The sequence below is a fragment of the Topomyia yanbarensis genome, chromosome 2, assembly GCF_030247195.1.
Source record: "Topomyia yanbarensis strain Yona2022 chromosome 2, ASM3024719v1, whole genome shotgun sequence".
In the NCBI taxonomy this organism is placed as follows: Eukaryota; Metazoa; Arthropoda; class Insecta; order Diptera; family Culicidae; genus Topomyia; species Topomyia yanbarensis.
The window spans coordinates 118,466,143-118,487,916 of record NC_080671.1 but is presented as its reverse complement, the minus strand read 5'-3'; the positions used below and the strand labels follow the sequence as shown (position 1 = coordinate 118,487,916).

Below are 21,774 nucleotides of genomic sequence, written 5' to 3'. Positions count from 1 at the left end.
GCAGTTTGAATTGCGTTAATTTTACTTTGATATCTAAAATAAAGCGCAAAAAACACTTAGAAATATTCATCAAATCAAAATATTCATCCGTTACGAAGATTTCCTGTCCCAAAAATCCGAATCTCAGTGCAGCTCACCGCAGTATGGGTCTCTCTGACACTGTAGTATTCTGGGTCAGTTTTCTCCGCTACTAAATAATGGAACACACTCAACATACCTTGATCCCTTCATGATAGGTATACGAAGCTTTCCTAATTTATGGTTTCGTGAAAAACAGCGTTGGAACCATAGTTTCCAGTCCGAAAGTTTTTTTGTAAAAACATGTTTGTTTACATATCTATCGGCAACTCTACAGCATATCGCAAGGTTTTTGAGCACTACGTGAAAACGGTTTGATTGTGATCAAAATTGGATATATAATCTTTCGAAACACATGTATTACATTATAGTAAAATTGAAATTTGAAATAAGTCTTTGAGAGTAAGTTTTATTTCGGAAAAGTAATACAGATGAACGTTTATCTCATTTTTTGCAAATATACTAAGAACACCTGCTAGCATAATTGGCCATTCATAATCGATCGTTTGTTACAGTGTGAAAGCTTGTTGCATAAAGTTATATCTCATTGCCAGCTACTCATAGTTTCGCATGTTTGTTGATACAAATTAATTGACTTGCATTGATGGCAATTTTGTATATCTAGGCAGCAAGCTGAAAAGGGTTTATATAGGGTGATGAGCCTATTTTGGCACCATTAGGGAGAGGGTCGCACTATTTTTTGAACAACTTTAAAAGAAGCCATATTATCTATAACCTTTCTCAGAATAAAGTATCAGTGTACTGTTACTTAAACATCTTTATAATGCTTACTTAGCAGAATTGCCTCAATTTTCAGCATAAATGCAAATAAATGTTCCATTCTGAGCATCTATTCCCACCTCATCGATCCAATTATCGCCTCATGGGTGTGCCAATTTCCACCTCATCGAAAAACAATCTAGTTGAAACGCAATGCCTCATATTCCATTTGCGTCGATTCTAACTAGGTATCCAGATCATGGACGCCAACATGTGATTTGTAAAACGAATCATTCTGCTTTTTTCAGCCGATCAAAACAAACGTAAACATCACGCACATCAATGAAACTCATCAGCTGTTAGTAGAAGAGCGCCCAGAATTGCACACGCAGAAAAAAAACCATTCGAAGGTTAGCAACTGGAATGACAAGTTTCACATCACACATTGCTTTCTCGCAATCCGAATTGTATGTGCAGATGAAAATAAAATATCTGCAATCAACAATTAGTTGAATAACTTGAAGTAATTGATTACTTATACCTGAAATTGCATTACATTATATTTACAAGTTCATGTTTTGGTTTGGCCGCACTGATAATTCTTTTTTGCATGATGGATACAAAAAGTTAGTTTTGATTGTGGTAGTGTATCAGCAAAACATGCCAATAATAGGAACCGCCGTATTTAGTTTTATCCTATTATAACACTAGGCCTATTCTAGTGTTTGACGAGTGATTTTAAAGTGAAATTATCATAAAAAGGTTCTCCAACTAAAATAAAGGTATGTATCAGTGCAATGTTTAATATATTTGTGCTGGAATAACGAGATATGAGGCGGTAAATGCTGGCTCATAAGTGTTTATTTTGCTAAGCGCCGTTGCATCCAATTTCGGTTCACTACGTGAGTGAGGCGGATTAGTAGATATTTCAATAAGGTGATTTTGTTTTAATTAAAAGTTGGATTTAGAGGATAGTTCTAAATACATATGTGCACAACAGATAAAGAATATAACTTGAGCTTATTTTTTCTCACCTGTTTTAGCCAAATCGATAGTGTCATTATCTCATATGCTTGGTTCGAAACCAAGGGGTACGAAATAGGGTCACAATAGGCTCTACTGCCATAATAGGCACATCACCCTACATTTTATCGAATCGATGTGTTTGATTGTTTGCACATTCTACTAAGCATGATGTTTTGTAGTTAACATAAATAGTAAAGGTAGCATATGATGCAACTGTATATCTGTTTCGGAAATAAATTGGTATCAGGAGTATAATTTGAATGTAAGAATTCAACATCTATCACGTTGTACGATAAATAACAGGTGGCTTTTAAAAGTATTCGGCATAACCAATCGACAAAAATGAGGTAGACTACAGCAATGGCAAGCTTGGCTGATATTTAGATAAGCGAATAAAATGAATATATTTTTTGATACATATCATTACTTTCAACTATTAACGAAACAAAAAAATGCTTTGAATTTTTTTGTGAACGTATATTACGTTACGAATATTTGTGTTGTCAACCTTCATCACTGACTTTTCATAGTTGAACGATATGAACGTATGATTACTATCTTAAATGTCAGCGGTAGTTTTCGTGATGCGAAGATGCTTGCAGTTACACTTTCTAAGTCAATTCAAACCAGTGAAGACAAATCTCATCACATTGAACGTTCATTAGCGCATTTATAACGATAGCAGCCACCCTTTTCAAAAACCTACAAAAATCTACGTTCATATAGGTTCCTTAGTAACCACAACGTTGTTGAAAATTATAACAGCGAAAAAAATCCTGTTCGTTACACAGATTTTATAATTTGACACTATTTATGATGTAACTGATTCGTTTTGTCGAAAAGACTGCTATGATTCACTCAATGCTGAACCCTATAGCAGATGAAAATTGAATCAAAAAATTAATCTCAGCATCATTAGACTCGACTGAGACATTCAGACAGCAGGATGAAGTCATTTCGATATTCCCAGAAGAACAAAATATTGAAGATAGTAGAAGAAGTAAGGAACGGTGAAGATTGTAAATTCCGCTGTATTGCTGCTGACGACGAGGACCGGAAATGTGCATACGTCCAAACGGTTTGAACACAGGAAACTTTAAACGCCACGTAGTTACGCATCATGCCGGAGTCGCATAGCGGCTTGGTTTTGAGTACAGTCCAGAGAAGAATCACACTGAAGTAACCTCAAAACCAACAGCAGGTGAACCGCCAGCCAAAAAAATAAAACAAAAACTGTTAGTTGAGACATCCAAGAAAAATATTTTCCTTGGTACATTGCAACTCGCTACAAGCTTAAATTTGCCATTACGCTATCCTGACTGGCAGGGAATTAAGCTACTTGCAGGTCCACTTTGGGACGCAGCCAGTCTACGCATGAAAAAGCACGTGATGCAGCAACTCATTCGAAGGGCTGCTGAATTGATGAGAAGTATTCTAAAAGCGGAAATGAATGGTAAAATAGTTAACTTGAAAATTGACTCAGCCTCTAGAAGATCGTGTTCAAATTCGTCATCTTGGTTAGTAGTGCTGAGAATTCGGAACATGTGTTCTAGTTTTCACATGTTCTATCGTAAACATATTTAACCCTCCGGAAGTCGCGCTTATGGCCCACTGAACGCCGCTGGTGCCCTAAGACGATTTCGCTAGATTTTCAGAGCAGCGTGCACTCAGTGCACTAGCGCGACTTCCGAAAGGCTAATTAATTTCAATATAAATGTACAACGGGATATATTTTTTTAATATTTAGCTGTACAAGAAATGATTCAACGGCAGACCTAGGAAAATTTAAAAATTGTTATGGAAGAGGTAATGTTGGTCTATGGGTTATCTTCCAACCAGCTGTTAACAATAGCTCATGATAATGGAGCAAACATGTGTGCGGCCGTAAAACTGCTAAAACTAACGATGGAGAATAACTCAAAATATACAAGCGACCCTTTGAGCACAATGCTACCGCAAGAATCGGATATTTTGAAATCAGCTATCGATGGCTCGTTTACAGCTGAAAAGGAGTGACGATGTGCGAACGCTGAGTGATGAAGACGAAAGCGATTGGAATGACGAACATGTGCAAGATATTGGCGACGATTTTGATAATGAACAAGAAGGTACTATCAATTACAGTTTTGACCAAAGTGCTGACGAAGAAAACAGCGTTGATTTGGGTGTTCTGAACAGCGTAAGATGCGATTCTTATCGATTCTGCAAAGTCAAGATTCCTCATTTAGTAAGTTTTAGTGTTTCAGGAGAATATGATCACAATAACTTATTTCAATATTGTAATTAATATTCAAATAATTTATAGATTTATCACTCCACTGGAAGTTTATTTCAAAGTTTTACAATGCATTTGAGCCTATGTTCGAATTCACGATGCGGGTTCAAAAGGACCACGTGACGCTATCGCAGTTTTATGCTGATTGGCTCGTGTGCCAAGCAAAACTGAGTTCATTTAAAGATTGCAGTAATGTTCTGGTTGTAAAGCTCTTGGCTGCAATGGAACAACGAATTGGTAAACTGAGAGATAATCCGACATTCGAAGCTTGTCTATTCTTGGATCCAAGATTTAATTTCGCTGGATCAGGCAGGATAAATGCTGCTGGCAAAATCGAAGCTCAGGTTTGATTTTATACGTACTATTCTAATGAAACATACTAATCTGAGCTGTTTCAGAATTGTTTGTTGGCCCTAAACAGAAGACTTGATGATATTACGGGTGTGGAAAATGAACAAATAGATAATATTCATGAAATTGACCAGTCAAACAACTTTGTTGAAAGCTATATATCTGATTTCTTCAATGAACAACACGTGACGATCGTTCAAAACCAATCGCAAACTGACTCGTTATTGATCGACTTAATGAAGCTTGAATCTCGTGAACAAATAGCTATCTGTGCAACAGTATCTTTTTCTAATTCTCGTGAAGCAGTGCGCCTTGAAGAAAACTTTAAATCATCATCCTATAAACCACCATCTATCGAACCTACATTTACCAAAGCAGGTAATCCGGATGCATCACCGTTTGATATAGTTCAATATTTGAACAAACGAAAATGCACCAGTCCCCGATTGTTTCGACTGGCCAGTGTTGTGCTATCAGCGCCATCGACTCAGGTAACCGTTGAATGACTTTTCAGTCAACTGAAATATGTACTCTCAGACTCCCGAATGCGGCTCAACGAAATATCCATAAAAGATATAATGGTGTTAAAAACACTGAGAACTGTGTTAAAAATAATTGGAGCTTTGTTACCAAAAGTAGTAGATATTCTTCTAACGAAATATAATTATATATAATTTAATAGATGATTATCTATGAAAATAAATAGTATTAAATAAACAAAAAGACACATACGCTTTTTATTGCGCAGCAGGTATGTACTCAGCGAACAGCACTTGACCTCACGAAAAAATTGTCAAAGAAACCAAATTAGCATGATATTGACACACAATTTCAAAAAAAATTATGTGTACATTAACGCCACCTGGCGGATGTATTCCATGCTAATCTCTCCATCGCTGAGCAGCTCTTCATTTCCCCTAACTTCGTCAAAATCACCATCTCCTGAAATTATTAGACATCCGAGATTGATTATAATCAAGCATGTATTGAATGTTTATAATTACGGGATTTCATTTTGTCGGTTCCTCAGCAGAAGAAATCCGTGCTGTAGGAGACGGTTGTAGCGTACACCTGACGTATTTCTCATTAATTCATTAATACCTAATAATACCCGGGGCATTCAAAGTTTCGTATAGTTCTCACATAATACCGATTGCCTAAACGGCAAAGGAAACAAAAGTATAACGTCAAACTTCACAAAACCTTAGAATAAGTTCGAGAGGCAGCTTTTTATTGAGAAACATCAACAGATCGATGCGGGAATACGTTTCCCCGCGCCAATATTCAAGATGCCATCGTACAAGGTTAATTTAGACCCGGAGCTGCTCTGTCCCTATTATACAAACCAGAAATCTCTGAACACATAAATTAAATCGAGATGTTTTGATTTCTGGTTCGAAGTAAAGCTTGTTCCAATAAATACATCCATCACAAGAAAATCATTTAAGAAGTTCTCATAGAAAAACATGATATTATTTTTGGAGTTTTGGACAGCAAATGAGTAAACATACTCCATGATATATCTACACAACGTCTATATTGGCTTTGAATACAAGGTGTTTAAAAGTCATAAGTTGATCTTGATAATTGGCGAATTACCTATAATTTTTTTGATTCATCTACGCTTAATTCTCACTCTTGAATCTAATCAATTTGTTATTGGCATGCTGCCATTCAATACCGAATGAATATTGTATAGAGCTTTGATAGCAGCATAAAATTATATGGAAAAATGAAACAAACTGTGATGTCGTTGCTTACTACTCGCCTACTACAAAATAAAACCGATAAAGGCTGCAAGCCAAATTGTAGCTGTTCTGGTTCGTAACTAAGAGTAACTCTTTTTTGGTCAATAGATTTTTCATCAATTAACATCACTGATTCAAACGATCTGCTTAGTAATTGGATCGTTTTTAATTAGCTCAAGTTTTTTTACAATCATCATCAAAATTGAAAGAGATGCACGACTTCTTGAAGAAAGCTGTAATGCTTTTTGATTACAGATTTGTTTTACCAAAATTTAGGAAACAATTTCAATCAACGTTATTCCACCTAACATTGAACGCTGTGCGGATAACGAAGACGTAACGTGTTTTCGAAAATACCGTTTTATTGAAACCTAATTGAGAGGATCAGAGCAAAATTCCGAAAGCAATCGTTCTGAGTGCATAGAAAAGATAGTAGAGGTGCTCTTGAGACTTCTTAGATTAGCTGATTCTTTTTTCCTCCTTCGTGATTTCTGATCATCTCTCATTTTAGTCCAAAACGAATAAAAAACAAATCGTGAGACTGCTATATGCTGAAGACATAAAATCGAAATTATTGGACTAATAGATTCAATCAGTCACAACATTTTAGTCGCAACAATGTTGCGAAATCGCATGAATGGAGCAAACTCCTCGCATGAAAGAGAAACTAAGTGCCAATGAAAATGATGATGCGTTAAAATGACGCCAAAGCAAAAACTGTCGCCTCAGCTATATCGTTCTCAGTAAATTGAAATATTTTTGCCTAGTACGCTTGAATCTGATGTTTAGTATTTATACTAAAAGAACTACAGAGTGCACAGACCTAATACAGTAATTAAAATTGGGTACAATTTGTTGCCAATATCGAGTATTACATCTGAGTTTTGTTAATTTTTTTTTATTTATTGATGGAATTCGGTTCAATGCTTTAGCCAATCGAAACAGTGGTTCTGTTATCTAGTTATATCTTTTTCTAACAATAAAAATAACAAATGAAATAATTTTTTTTTCCAACAATAAAAAAAAATAATTTTATTTTACTGGTTGTCCAACAAATCTCACGCTCTTAACCATTGCACGTAGATATCTTTTTGCGAAATAGGGAAATATTTTTTCATATCTATCTACTGACCACTTCCGTGTCATAATCGTGGTTGCTGCCTTTATGCTTGCTTGTTGCCTTTATGAAACATGCTTGCTTGTTGCCTTTATGATTGTGAATTTCCTCAATGATTGTGCTGGCTGTAGATTTTGAGATATTGACGCAGCTTTTGCCGTTGTCAATTACCTGAACATGTGGCACATATTTGGTAATTGTTTGTGTTCAGTGGTAATTAAATCGTAATGTGACGTTTTTTCACAGAACTGGAGCGTACTAGTTTGCCTTTGATATGTGCAAAGAATGCTATGTGTAATTGTACTATCGCATTATGTTTTGTATTGCATTTCTCCCATACATGATATGTATCTGCAAGTAGCCTCCATTTTCACCTTCAAAAAATGTTCCTCATCACAAATACTCGGTCTTATGCGAATCACCACTAATCACAGTATTTGGACGGTGCACCACTTCTTGCTTCTGCGACTCACTCATCTCGACAGATTACTAGGGCATAGTATAGTAGAAGTTTCCTTTGTTCTTCTGACAAGGAACAAAATATAATAGTAATTTTATTTGTTGTTCGCTTCATGACGGCTGGGACAGAAGCTTAAACCACACTGAATTTCGTGACCATTGATTTTGGCTGTTGGAAACAGCAATCTTCTAACATGATCTCAAACCAAACGAGTTACAAGCTAAAGTCACTCATAATAATGCTTTTGAAATTTATTTTCAAAACATTTGAGGGGGGCTTTAGCCCCCTAGTCCCCCTCTAGCTACGTGCCTGATCACAATGTAGCGTTTTTCCCTTAATCCCTTATTGCTCGGTGAACTTTCAATGTAGAGACATGACACCTTCACTAGAATTTTCGAAAAAATATTCTCAACAATATACATTTGTGCAAGAAATTTGTTTTAGATAGAAAATTGCCAGACAAAGCAAGTGTATGAGCGGCTCTTACCTTCAGGAACGACTGTTTGGGCCGAAACGTCCACGTACAATGCAATCCAACTAAAAAGAGTATTATACCGAATTCACCGATATGTAAGCTACAACACAAAATTTACTGATTGTGAATCGATTGACCACTTTTTTCGTAAAACCTCGGAAAACGAACGAGAAAACTTGAATTTCCGTAAGACTCAATGTGGGGTAGCACCACATTTGGACGCCAGCTAGTACTGTGGTTATCTCTATGGTCAACTTTGACTAGTAACAGCAAAAAATCTAAAAATTATTTTCAAATTTCTTGAATGGCAGTACACGTGGATTACTTTTCGCTATCATAAATTCAAAAATGTCGATTTTGGAAAAAATGTGGGTTAGTCCCTTTTGGACGCCAGCTATTCAGATTGCCTGTTAAATATTCTAAAGATTTCGAAAAAACTAAAGCAGCCGTGACAGACATTTCGAAAGTTTGGCCAGATATGCTCAGAATTTTGATATCCTATCTAAAGTAATAAATTACATTACTGGCGACAAGTATTTCTTGAAGAACTACCCCGTCTACATGCCTGCCCATAAAGTTGAGATCGATGGTGTGATCATCCATTCGATTTTGTTGTGCGTGAATCTACTGAAACGCGAGATTGGCTGCTTCAAAGACACTTTGTTTCAGTGAGCGAAAATTTTGAATGGCAATCGCACAGGACGGAACAAAATTGTATGCTACTTCAAACTCTTATCCCGATCAGAATACAATAACAATATTATAACAGAATGTAATTTTCGTAGTGAGCTTTGTTAAAAACCTGGTCTCGTTAGTAGTTAAAATAACAGAAAATTATAACAAGTAACAGCGAGAGATGTAGTTTTGAAATATTTTTGTCATTTGTTTCTGATCGCGATTGGTTATTTGCACCACGCGTCATACATAGCACCAAAAAGATCACAGATTCCGTAGGATGACTCTTGCATTTGGAATGCTTGAAAGTGCGCTTTTATTGTGGAAAGAGTCCATATGATCTAGCCGTATGCTTCGCGAATACACAGCTCCCGGAGAATCCGATCCCTTTCCTTAAAAGACGCTCAAAGTACACTTTTTCAGAAATGTAAAAGAGTTACATCATTCAATACGGCCGATCATTATGCTCGCTTGACTAAGGAAGAGTGCAACTCTAGCGATCCCCTTGTTGGGATATCTATTACACTACTTAAAACTATAGGCTGATGGGATATTTTGCAAAGGCTAAACAATCTCTTAAATGGCCGCCAAAAATAACAGCTCGAGGAAGCGCTGACAACAAAACATTCTGGTCTTAGAAAGTAGAGATCCAACGAGGAATATCCAGGACTAACTTTCAACCAGAGATTCATCTTAATGGTTCAGGGCTGATTAGAGCTAGGTGGAGCACCGGCAAATTTGTGTTATTGTGTAACTTCTTTCGGTACCGAGGAAACTTCTCTTGTCTTTTCAATTGTCCAATCCATCCAGTATACTCCCCGACATGGGCGGCTCCAGCCGGCTAGCAAAGGGGGGCACATCTTTCTGAAAAAAGTTTCGAATTTTGGAAATTTATTTCTTAACACGATTCGTATTTAGAGTTATACGAATAATTAGACGAATCACATCATCCTTGAATGCTAGTGATTTATTTTGCTCTACTAATCGTCAGGGAGTCCATTTCGCTATTGATTTTGTTAACATAAACAACACGTGTTAATAGTTTTTGTTTCCCAGATAGTCAAGCCCAATTTTACGCAATCGATCAGGATACAATGGGTAATATGCAGGGTTTCACTATAGCAGGTCGTCGCTGTTGTGCTATCTTATGACAAGCGCCATTTTGCACATTTCGAGAAAAACGATTTTTAAAGTTTGAGATTGAATATCTAATTCAAAGAAGACAATTAATGCTTCTATCTATTCTGTATTAATCACTCAAATATTATGAAGATCGGTTGTCTATGTTGCGAGTTTGACTATAAATGTAAACAAAAGTCACACTCACACGTGTCATAAGCGTGTATTGATGACTAAATTTGTATGGCGTGTCATAATCGTGCATGGAAAATTTTCCATAGAAAAAAATCATCAATTATTAACTTTTATTCATATCTTTGGCTTCATTTGGTTTATAAACAACCGGTGAGATGCATTTTGAAGGAAATGAGTCAGGGAATCTAGAAAAAATAGTTATTTTTTATTACCGTGTTGCCAAATATGCTATATTTCCAGTTGAAAAAATAAACTGTATTTTTCGCACAATTTGCGTATTTTTCTTTTGAAAATGATTATGCCATTGTGTTTCACAGATAGTTTTACTCATAAAAACACCTTATACATCAAGATAACTTGAGCCAATCTCCAGACACAGTCATTTGAAGCAAAAAATTAAAAATTTCTCAGCGCGTTTCTCGCTATATCTCAGTAACCAAGCAGAATGTCAAAACTCTGAAAACGCCACATTGTAGAGATTTTTTTGACAAGTAATGTGGCATATCTAACTTACTTTACCCCAAAATGGCGTTTGTCATAAGATAGCACAACAGCGACGAGGTCTGTTAGCATTTACAGAAAAACGAAATAATATTTTAATATTAGCTTCAATTTTAAATGTTTAATTTCAGCCTATTTTTTATTCAGTTCGGCTAATTCCAGCCTATGATTGACATATAAGATATCGTTTGTTGTCATTTTGCTTTTTTTAAATTTTTTTTACATTTTACATTTAAACGAGAGATTACTGGGTAGGGAAAGTTATGAAAATTAGAGCCATAGCACTCAAGTGAGAGCAAGGATGTGAAGTAAACAGATCGGAAAACTAGAAGTGGCAGGGTCATTAGAACAGACTTAATATCGTACGGGCTTAATTTTTGTCTTTTGATAATTCGGGTCGAGCTTAGGCAGCATAACTACGAATCACCCGAGTTCACTAGCATGTGTCCTGGTATAGACAGGCAAGTGCATCTTTACCGTGACATTTTGTTGCGCTTTTTTGTTGATTTATTTTTCCTCGGCAAAACATCAAATTGAATACTTGCTTTATTATCAATAAGACATTTCAGCATCTCAATGAATTTTTAACTTTTTTACTGATTATACAAATAGAAATTCAGTTTGATGTTATGGGCAATTTTTCTGACCAACATCGTCCCAGCATTCATATTGGAGCTAGTATTTTCAAAATAACTGCAGAAAACGAAATCAGGGACCAACTAGCACAAGTCCAAGAACAAGTGTTCCAAGATTGCTCAATTACGTAATGGCTTAATCTAGCCAACTGTCATAACAGCAAGGACCTGTTTCAATGGTCGACTATGGGGTCCAGTTGTGTGTTTTTTTACTTCGTGGTAAAGCTATTACACTGACCCAGGAATCGTTCAATAGTTAGACCATACCACCGATTTCGTCCATTGTGTGCCAGAGTGAGGGACTCTGAACAGAAAAGATAACTCTGAACCCTACTCCTCAAACCTTCACCAAGGAGTCCGACATTTGCCTGATCCCCCCGAATTCCCTTTGAAATGACTACTTCGGGGGGAGGCTGTGCTCATGCACTTCACTGGATTTCAGGTCTAGTTGGTCGTGCTAGTTCGCTGGTCTCATAACTGCCATATCAGTCCTGTACGGCATGACATTATTCATGCGCTCTTCTTTGCGTTCACCAGTTCCCAGACGAAAGAATGACTCCAACAACCGTTGACGGACGCGTTATTCTTGCTTCGAGGCAGTCCGACAGAATGCCGATGTCTGTCCGGCGATTCTGGGTGAAGGATTGCGTCCGGTTCACTGGTACCCCGACGATTCAAGCGGGCGATTCGCTGCGGACTACTCAGAATAGTCCCCGACGGTGGATCTTTCCTACTCCGACGAAGAGTTCCCCGGCAGTGGAAGATTTTGCGAAACCGATGCTACCCGGGTATTTGCCGAGGTCGGTCCTGCTATTCTGGGGAGAGGGTTGATTTTTAGTTCACAGGCGCACCGACGACCTTTTGCCGGTGCTACTTCACGATCTACTCGAGCTAATCCCTGGCGGTGGGCTTAGCCTACTCCGACGGAAAATTTTCCCGACGTTGAAAATCCTCTCGAAACCGTTATCTCGATGCTGGTCGGTTAGGTGCCAAGGTCAGTCCTGCGATTCCGGGGGAGGATCACTACCGGTTTTCTTGTGCCCCGAGAATCTATCGTTGACGATCCGTGCGCTCAGTCTAGTTCCCAGCGGTGGATTTAGCCTATTCCGGTCGCACCTGTTGGTCTACCTTCTCTCTAAATTGTCGAGTGCCAAGGTCGGTCCGGCGATGCCGGTTAAAGTGTAACTTTCGGTTCATCGGTGCCTCGGTGACCCAAGGTCGTATACTGCTGCGTTGCTGGTCGTTGCTCCTCTCGCCAGCATCGTTGTAATGCTGGCATGATCTGAATAACTGTTCTATTCATCGCGTCTCTCTTTTCTTTGTCCACGCACATTCTTTGGAAAATATGGTTCATGTTAACCACATCGACAACAGTTCTCATTTCGTTTGGCTCTTGCTCGAATCGCGAGAATTCGAAGACCACGTGCTCAGGCGTTTCCTCTGCATCACTGCACGCGATGTAGTACGGCGATCTTGTGTGGCAGGAAACAGCTATGCCCAGACAAGAATTGTGTCATGTGGACGTTCACTTTACCATGCGCTCTGCTCATCCACATCGACAGGCATGGACTTAGTCGATGTGTGCATCTACCGTTTACTGCGTTATCCCACCGAAGTTGCCACTTGCTTAAGGTATCAGCTCGGGCTTGTTTACTTCTTCGAATAGAAGGTTTATGGGAATCGTTCCAGCTATCACGTAGGCTGCCTCTGACGAGATAGTTTGATACGCGCTACACACCTGCATGGTCATCAGCCTGAACGTGCTGTTCAGCCGAGATGTATTCCTCTTCGTCTGCAGTGCCGTGTGGGTGAGATCCTGCCAGTAATCGCTATTTACTGCTGACCACCCAATTGTTGGGTATGATCCGAGATAGTGCCGAGATCACTTTTACGGCCCATCCGCATACGTGGTCGATGTGGATATTAAAGCTTAGCCGGTCGTCTTTCATTACTCCCAGTTGTCTAACTTCCTGCGTTGAGTTTATGATACACTCTCCGACCGAACCTTGCTACACTGCCTTACGGTTACTTATCAACACCATATCGGTTATGTGGTGAGCTAACGTCAGCTACTTCTCGCGCATCCAATCTTCTACAACATCTATCGCCTCCTTTGCGAGTACTTCTACTTCCTCTAGTGATTGGTCGATCACTTGGAGCACCACGTCGTCCGCAAAACCGACAATCTTCGCGACCCTAGGGAAGCTCAACTTCAGCACTCCGTTGTACATAGCATTCCAAAAAGTTAGGCAGAATATTGAACACTGTGAACGCCCGCTGTTTTGATTACACTTCTTTTTCCGGCATCAGTTTCGTAGATCAGTTGTGGGTTCTGGAAGTAGCTCCTCAGAATCCTACAGAGGTACTCGGGAACTCTCAGTCTGTGCAGCGAATCAGCGAAGCACTGTTGAAGGTGTTTTCTACATCCAGTGTAACCACTGTTTACTTATACTGCGTTATTCTACTGATGAGTGTGTTATTTAACTTCAGTTATCATCGGATAGATTTCTGGAGGCGATGGCATTTTGAGTTTCAACTCTACGTTAGTAATATTCTATAGAATCGTGACGCACGCGAACAACGAGCCCGTCGGGATTCTCGAAACACTAGGGTACCACAACCCTAGTAGAACTATTCTTTACTTGTTACTAGCAAAAATTCGAAATTACGTTTGTTACCAAATTTAATTGTCTTTCACTTGGATAAAAAAGTGTTATAAAGAACAAAACAAACTGATCACCTTGTTGATCACTTCTAGAATATTAGCATGTTGAAATAGGAAAATACAAATATCTTTTTACCAAAACAGTTTCTGGTCGAATAGGGGGGGGGGGGGGGGGCACGTGCCCCTCCTTGGAGCCGCCAGTGCTTCCCGATCTTTGGTATCGCTTTAAGGAGGAGCGATAGTTTGCAATAATTTTCGCCATTTTAGCGCTCATCTACGGTTGGTGTCCTTGGCGGGCTACTTTTCGCTACGGGCCTGCCAAAGCACAGACAATGCCCTGCTTACTTACTGTATTTTTTTCTAGTTAACGAAAAATCGAATCATGTACCCGAATAATTTTGTTTGACATGTATAGCAAAAGTTAGACCTTATTAAAAAAATCCTTTTAAATTCTCAAAATCGACTAGGGTCAGAACAGGTAAATTTATATTTACCATAACAGGAAAAATTAGCTTGCTCGTTTTATTTCCAATTGCTTCAGGAATGTAGCTTAAATTCATAAAATAACACAAAAAAAGTTTGACGCGATTATCCGGGACGAGATTATTTTTAAATCCTTGTATAATCGAGTCTAACCTGTACCACAATATCAATACTTAGTTGGCGGTATAAATCCCAAATTAAATCCAAGGCTTATACAACTTGCAACATGAACAAAGGCAAGCATTGCAACAGTAGTATGATCGCATTATTTACGGTATAATTTTTAAACCAAAATAGAATTCAATTAAAATCGGATTCTTCATGGGAAGAAGGAAATTCATGAGTGAATGTAAAACCTTTTGAAAAGCAATAGTACATAGATCAAGAGAAATACGTTACCGATTTGAGGCCTATCATGCAAACATTTGTTTGTAGTTATATTAATTTCAAAGGTATTTTTGCCTCATCAAATCAGTCTGTCCTCTTGTGTGGTACGGTATTCAATTCTGTCATTTGTTTCTGCCACAGCAAACCAAAGGGGCCCAATGTTGTAGTCTTTATCAGCTTAAGAAAATTATGGTACCGAATTTACAATCCGATCTTGTTATACAAAAACTACTACTTGTAGATACCACTCTGTTTTAACTCCGTACCTCGCGCCTAAGTAGCCCACTGAGACGTCCAAAAAATTGTTTCAAAATCGTTCAACACGGGTCCAACGATGGACGTTCGTTGAACTGTTATTTGGACGTTGTCCAAATTGGTGCAACGAACGTCCTTCATTGGACGATTTTGAAACCAACCGTTCTTAGAGGGAGATCTCAAAAAAGCTCGTCAAACATATGATCAGGGCTTATATGCCAACTGTCAAAATTCACTTTGAATGAAAATTCCGGACAAACGGTTACTTACCAATCACAGATGTAGGTTATAAACAAAAGAGAAACGGTTTTCTGCTTCATTAAGTGATCTGAACTGTGTTCGACCAGTAACGGTTTGCCCTTCAAAAACAATTTTGAACGTTGGATTTTACGCCGTTCTCATATATTTGTCGAGATTGCTGTCGATGAAATATTTGCTCTGTCTCCAAAAATGTGGTCAGCACTGTTGAAAACATTCACATATTTGTACATATAGAAGATGTATACATATTATTTATCCTTTCTCCCTTCTAGGTACGCCGAACTGGAGAACGACCCGAAGGCTCACGGACTGGAGACAGCACTGGAGCAGGCTCTGAAAGAGGCCGTCGACGATGATACCTATCGAAAGGTGAAACGGATGAGCTACTCGAGCAACGCTGCAAGTGAGGTAGGTTGTTGTTATTGTTCTTGTTGTTGGATTAAACGGCCCGGGATGTAGCTGGATGGGCAAAGCCTTTCCAAACACTCGATAATAGAGTTGAAGTAAAAGTCCTGGAAAAGTGCTTGACTACTGCAACGAGTGAAGATTTATGGCAACAAACAATGAGCTGGGATGGGTAGATCGGAGGATATACGGAGAGTCTGAAAAGAACCTCTGCCTGCTGTTGGCATTTTATTTATACTTTCCAACTGTTTACAGCCCGGATTGCAAAGTCACATGGCGCGAGCAAATAAAAGTTTGGATGCTCAGTTCGGATTGTTGTATAGATTTTTGTTATTTTTGTGTTCAACCAACGGCGCTGCTCAGCCTGACACTCGATGTTTGTTGTTTCCGACTAGAAAAAAAAGCATAACCAGGATCGATGCAGCAAGGCCCTGGGAAATGTAATCACAAACGAACAATTTGTCACATTTTCGATTCATCATTGTTTGGGTAGAGATGCAAAAAGTTTTTCTTTGTTTGCGCCTTCGTTTCCAATTTAGTCAACTACAACAAACTATGATAAGAGCTTTCCAACAAAACGTACACATAGTTTCGTACTACTTTCCACTCAAAAGGAGCGAAGGACGCTTTTTGCCTCATCCTTCTTCCAGCGATGGAGCAATGGCCCTGGAACAGGGAGGAAAAAAGCTGAATGCCAAGTGCTGCGAATGAATGCAAAAGACCAGCCAAAGCGCCAAATGCATAATGTGCTGCATTTATCTGCTTTGTCCCGGTGCCAAGTCTGTTGCAATGCAATAGTTGGTATACGCATGGCACAAGTGGGCAAAAGAAATTGTCCTCGCTTTAAGGAAGATGCGACAGAAAACGCTAATATTCCGAGAATGTCACTCATATCATCTTATGCATTATGGGTTTTGGCATGGCTGGCGATGCAGGGAGCGCTGCTGCAGTGTGCAGTGTTTTGCGGAAGGCAATATGTAACACAAACCGCATTCCGTGTGGAGATATGCTTCGAAACATTGTAGTCTTTGCGAAGGAAGGCAATACATTTAATTAAATTTAATTGGATAGATATTTGATGTTTTAATTTTCTAAAGCTATGCAGAAAAATCGTAAATTTAACCTAATTTCCCCTTTCTCTGTATATCTACTATAGTACTATACTGCCCATGATCGCATATCAGTCCCATAAAGATAGGAAATCCCATAGAAAACGGGACATCTATGCGATCATGGGTAGTATAGTAGCGTTTTTGGACGATATAGGATTGCAAATATGTTGAAGCATTTGCTTCCTGCAGAATATGACAGTTTAATATAACTTAAAAAATTGAGAACACGCACATTTCTATAGTCATGAATCAAGTAAGAGTACATACCTACATGATGTATCATTATTGGAAAGAGGGGCCGATTTTTATTTTATAACGGTATAAGACGATAGGAGGATGACCTTCACAAAAGAATGAAATTTCCGAGCAACTCAACTGTTTACGGTTATTATTTTTTTTGTGTATTTCCTTCATTGACAGGGTCAACCTGTCTCCGGGAATGATATCAGAGAACACTAATAACTATGAAAGTCAAACAAAGCTACTAACTAACAGAATCAGACTCTACCAGAGCGAATTTGAATGATTCAGGACTCGCAAGCTAAATTTCATATGAACGATCGAATCTAAAGACATACAATTTGGAAATGGTCACTTAATTGGATTTATATTGTTAGGCTTTATGCCCTTTATGTGCAAAATGGTGTTGAACGAATTTTCTCCTTGGGGAGGAATATTGCATACCGGAAAGTGGGTTTAATTGAGTATCCTCTGCACAAAATTCAATGTTGTTTACAACATTAAAATGACCGAATCGCTCAAGCAATTTAGTTTAGGTGTACTCCAGATATTAATCTCTTCATGCCCATGTTGTTTATGGAGAACAACGTTTTTAAACAGCTATAACTTTTGGTTGAGACAAAATTTGCTCACAAGCACAAGTAAAGCTAATAAATGTGACTATTGCCTTTCATTTGAGTATTGACAGTTACAAGGATCAGCTTTAGAACTGAAGTTATTGCAATTAGTCTGATTGGATTCCGATGAGCAGTGCTGCCAGGGACAGTTTAGGTTGACGACGGAAAATGATTTTTTCATATATCTTCGGTATGTTGCAATATTATTGAAAACTGATTAAACTCAACAATTTATATTGTCTTTGGCTACGTTTTCCACGCAATTAGACTATTGTCAATGTTCTAGGAGAATTGTATTGAACTTTGAAAGGTAAAAATTGAGCAGCTTCTAGCACTGCGAGAGAAATAATTATCTTCATGAAAAAAGACATGTACTAGGAAAAAGTTGGACATGAAAGGGTTAAGGGTGCTTTTGAACAGTCTGCATGTTTCTCGGGTTGGATTAATGCAATGCTTACACAGAAAAAAATATTTTGTAATTTTAAGTTTATTTTCATGCACATATTTGGAGCATAAATATAAATGTAAAATTAAGTTCCACCACAAATACACACGACTTGTCGTGCTTTCTTCAACGAATTTTATTATAATTTTACACGTGAATTGAAAAGTGCAGTTTCTTTAAACGGAAAACCAATGCACTTCAATTTATTTTTACTCGAATGATGCTGTAAAATGAATGACATGTAATATTACACGAATGGAAGTGTAAAATTGTATGCTGTTTGATGCTTCAATTGATTTTAACGTAATTTTCAAATTTTTGATTCAATCGTTGTATGTTTACATTCGTATTGATTTACATGTCGCTTAAATTTCATTATTTTTTAGTGTGTAGTAACCGCATTCTTTGTTTGTCACTGATACAGACAGACATAAGGAAATTGAGTATTTGAGGTTGTTTTCGGGGTGGCGTTCTGACATAATGCTATGGAACCTGGTTGCCTACGGCTTATTGAGGAATCTCGGTGAACGTGGATCTCCACCCTACGCGCTTACTGTCGATTACCAAATACATATTATCGGATTTTGCATCGAAATTACCTTTGACTTAATGCAACAAGTTCTGTATCGTTTTTACGCTAGGGCATAATGGATCCAAGCCGGTGCTCCCGGAATTCGAGAGGGGTCAGCACTTAAGATATCCAAAAAATCATGCTGAAAAATTATGAAAAATATCTATAATGTCAGAAGTACAATCAGAGCGTAGTAGAATAAGAGAATGCTTGATTCCATGACAAGATTTGGCACTCTAAATACCATTTACAATGGAACAATCCAGTTTAATTCTACATATTATTGGAACACTTCAGCCAGGCCGAAGCTCCAAATGTCGAGATTTAAGATCCTGTCGAGCTGTCAATAGTGTAATATTACAAACAAATAGTATCTTGGTTTGAATCCAGTCTGGCGGTTTAGCGCACATTACGGCATGTCGATAAAATTAATTTTCGTGTAAGCCACATCCATATAAGATTCGTTGCTAAAAAGGCGTATACGATTTTGCTTAGCACATCTTGTAGGATCGAAATATGAGTATTCCAGATTCTGGGGTAAGAAAATCGAATTGCAGACGCATTCTTGAACACGAATATAAAATGGTTTTGGCTTACACGATAAAATAATTTAATTGCTCAGTCGCAGAGTGTTCCAAGCCGTCGGTATTGTTTGTAAATTTGTTTCAAAAATTCGTTGGCTAAAATGAAAACATCCAAATGTTTATGTTGCTATCGTAATGGAAAACTGGGTATTTTATTTTTGAATATCGTTTTCAGATATGCTAGTTTCCAAGCATCGAAAATATACATTGTTGTTAAGGGACCATCTATAAATGACGTAGCATTTTTTAGTGATTTTTAACACCCCCCCATCCCCCTTCGCAGCATTTCGTCACAAAGCTCTAAATTCCCCCTGGTAATTACGTAACTTGACGGTAACCATCACCCCCTTGTCTCGGCAAAAAATAAAAAAAAATAAAGAACGATGTTAGATAAACCGGGTAAGATTGTCGTGACATCAGGTCAACCCCTATTCCCATTTAAAAAAGATATGTAGTATGACATGACCCCCTGCCCCCCCCCCCCCCCCCTGTCGTCACACATCAACACAAAATACAAAAATCCCCTCTCTCTAAAATGCTACATCATTTACGGATGGCCCTAATGGGAAAATATGAAGTTATATATTAACTTAGCTGGCACATTTTTTTGATGGAATTGGAATCACCGCGACCATTGAGTTGATCTATTGTGGTATAGCCCTGTTTAATATCGCATCGGTTCAAGCCGTTCAGGCATTGTCTGATGGAGCAAAGTACCCCAATCTGGCATAATTCTTAGAATGAATGACTATACAACGGTCGGTCTGCTTTTCTCATAATTCGTTTGATCGTCGTTGTGCTACCAGCAAGTATCAGCAGTAGCAGATCAGAATTTTTCGTGCGATGGTCCGTACCAAACAGTCCGCAAGTCCACCGGATGGAAAGTTCCTCGATAGCGATTAGCTAGCAACGAAGGCCATCCGCAAAAGTGCTTTCGCTACCGACCAGGAAACGTTGCCTTGTGAAAAATTTGACGCCATCAAAAGTTAACGGAGCTACTATTACGCAAGCTGCCCTTCCTGCGTCTGGTCCGTGAGATTGCGCAGGACATCAAAATCGACCTACGCATCCAGACATCAGCCAACAAGCCAGCAAAACCTACCCACTAATTTCTTCTGTCAACTTGGATTATTTTCAATCTTGATACTGTGCAGCGAGACATTCAAAATGTAAAAGTGTGTGCGTTTTTTCCCAATGGTTTGTTAGGTGTGTGTGTGTGTTGTTTTCAATGAAATTGCATTTTAATTTAAAAAATATGAAACGCCAATGAAGTAGAGAGAAAGAATAACAAATCAGAAACCCTCATGCAAATACAATGGTCGCCCTGAAAAGGTCAGGTTCGGTTTTTTCTCTTCATCGTTTCGTCTGCCAACAAAGAAAAACTTAATTCTTTGCGGTCTTCTTTGACAGAAGAGTGGTGTGGATGTTAAACAACACACCATACTGGGAAATGATCACGACGGAGAGCAATTTGTTCAACTCCGTCATTTCGAATGGCCAGCGGAAACTCACGGGAGATAATCCTGATCTTTTTGTTTGCACGGGATGCGTTTCCTGCCAACTCCAATATTTCGGCGGCGAGATTTCCATTACGGCTGGTCATCGAATGAAATTAGTTTACTTCCATCGTCAAAGAGGTGGAGCTTTGAACAAAACTGTTCAAGATTTGCGGCTCGGTGCATGTAATTAGTGGGAGAACCAACCAGGAATGAGCTTCAGTCACGTGATTTAAAATCGGGTTTCTTGTGTGTGTGCATGATAATTTCGACCTTTCGGATATAAAAATAATAGTTGATGAAGAAAAATATTTTCAAAATTTAATTCTTGTTCAATGGTTTAATAGCACTGATATGGGCTAATTTGTTTTCCATATCAAATATTTTCTGGATGGGAGATTTTTGTTAAAATTGGTCCCGTTTCTAGCCCGGAGCTGTACAAATTGATTATTACAGTCAGTCCGTGAAGCCAACTGAATCCTAAAAATCACCTTCTTCGATATTGAAATGCAGTCTACGGCCATTCAACAAGGTTGACTAATAGAAACCGACTAAAATTACAAATATTTTTGCTCAAGATTTGCAGCTCGGTGCATAAAACTAGCGATAACCTATTACGAACTGGCTTTGATCGGGTGTTTTAAAATCCGATTTTTTTTTTTGTGTGAGCTAATCTCTAACCATCAAAAATAAAAATAATTGCCTCTGCTAGGTAACGACACAAACTGATTCATCCACCAGCCGTGTACAGCTCTCAGATATCTCCTTTTCGGTATTGCACAGCCCTTTGACGAGACGCCGCTAAACTGCTCAACACGAATAATAATGAAACAAATCTATATTTAAAACTTTTCATCATTTAAGTGTTCGATTGGTGC

General features: G+C 38.3%; 2 protein-coding genes across 2 annotated transcripts in view; one reads left to right on the top strand and one right to left on the bottom strand.

Annotated features, from left to right (window-relative positions):
- The window catches only part of LOC131679305 (uncharacterized), a 615,352-nt gene that overhangs the window by 451,053 nt on the left and 142,525 nt on the right, over positions 1-21,774 (bottom strand). The gene's annotated exons all lie outside the window — the stretch shown is intronic.
- Positions 1-21,774, top strand: part of LOC131679306 (uncharacterized) — a 172,644-nt gene that overhangs the window by 138,143 nt on the left and 12,727 nt on the right. The window contains exon 11 of the mRNA XM_058960014.1: positions 15,699-15,834. Within this exon, the coding sequence (XP_058815997.1) occupies positions 15,699-15,834 (136 nt within the window). The remainder of the gene's footprint in view (positions 1-15,698; positions 15,835-21,774) is intronic.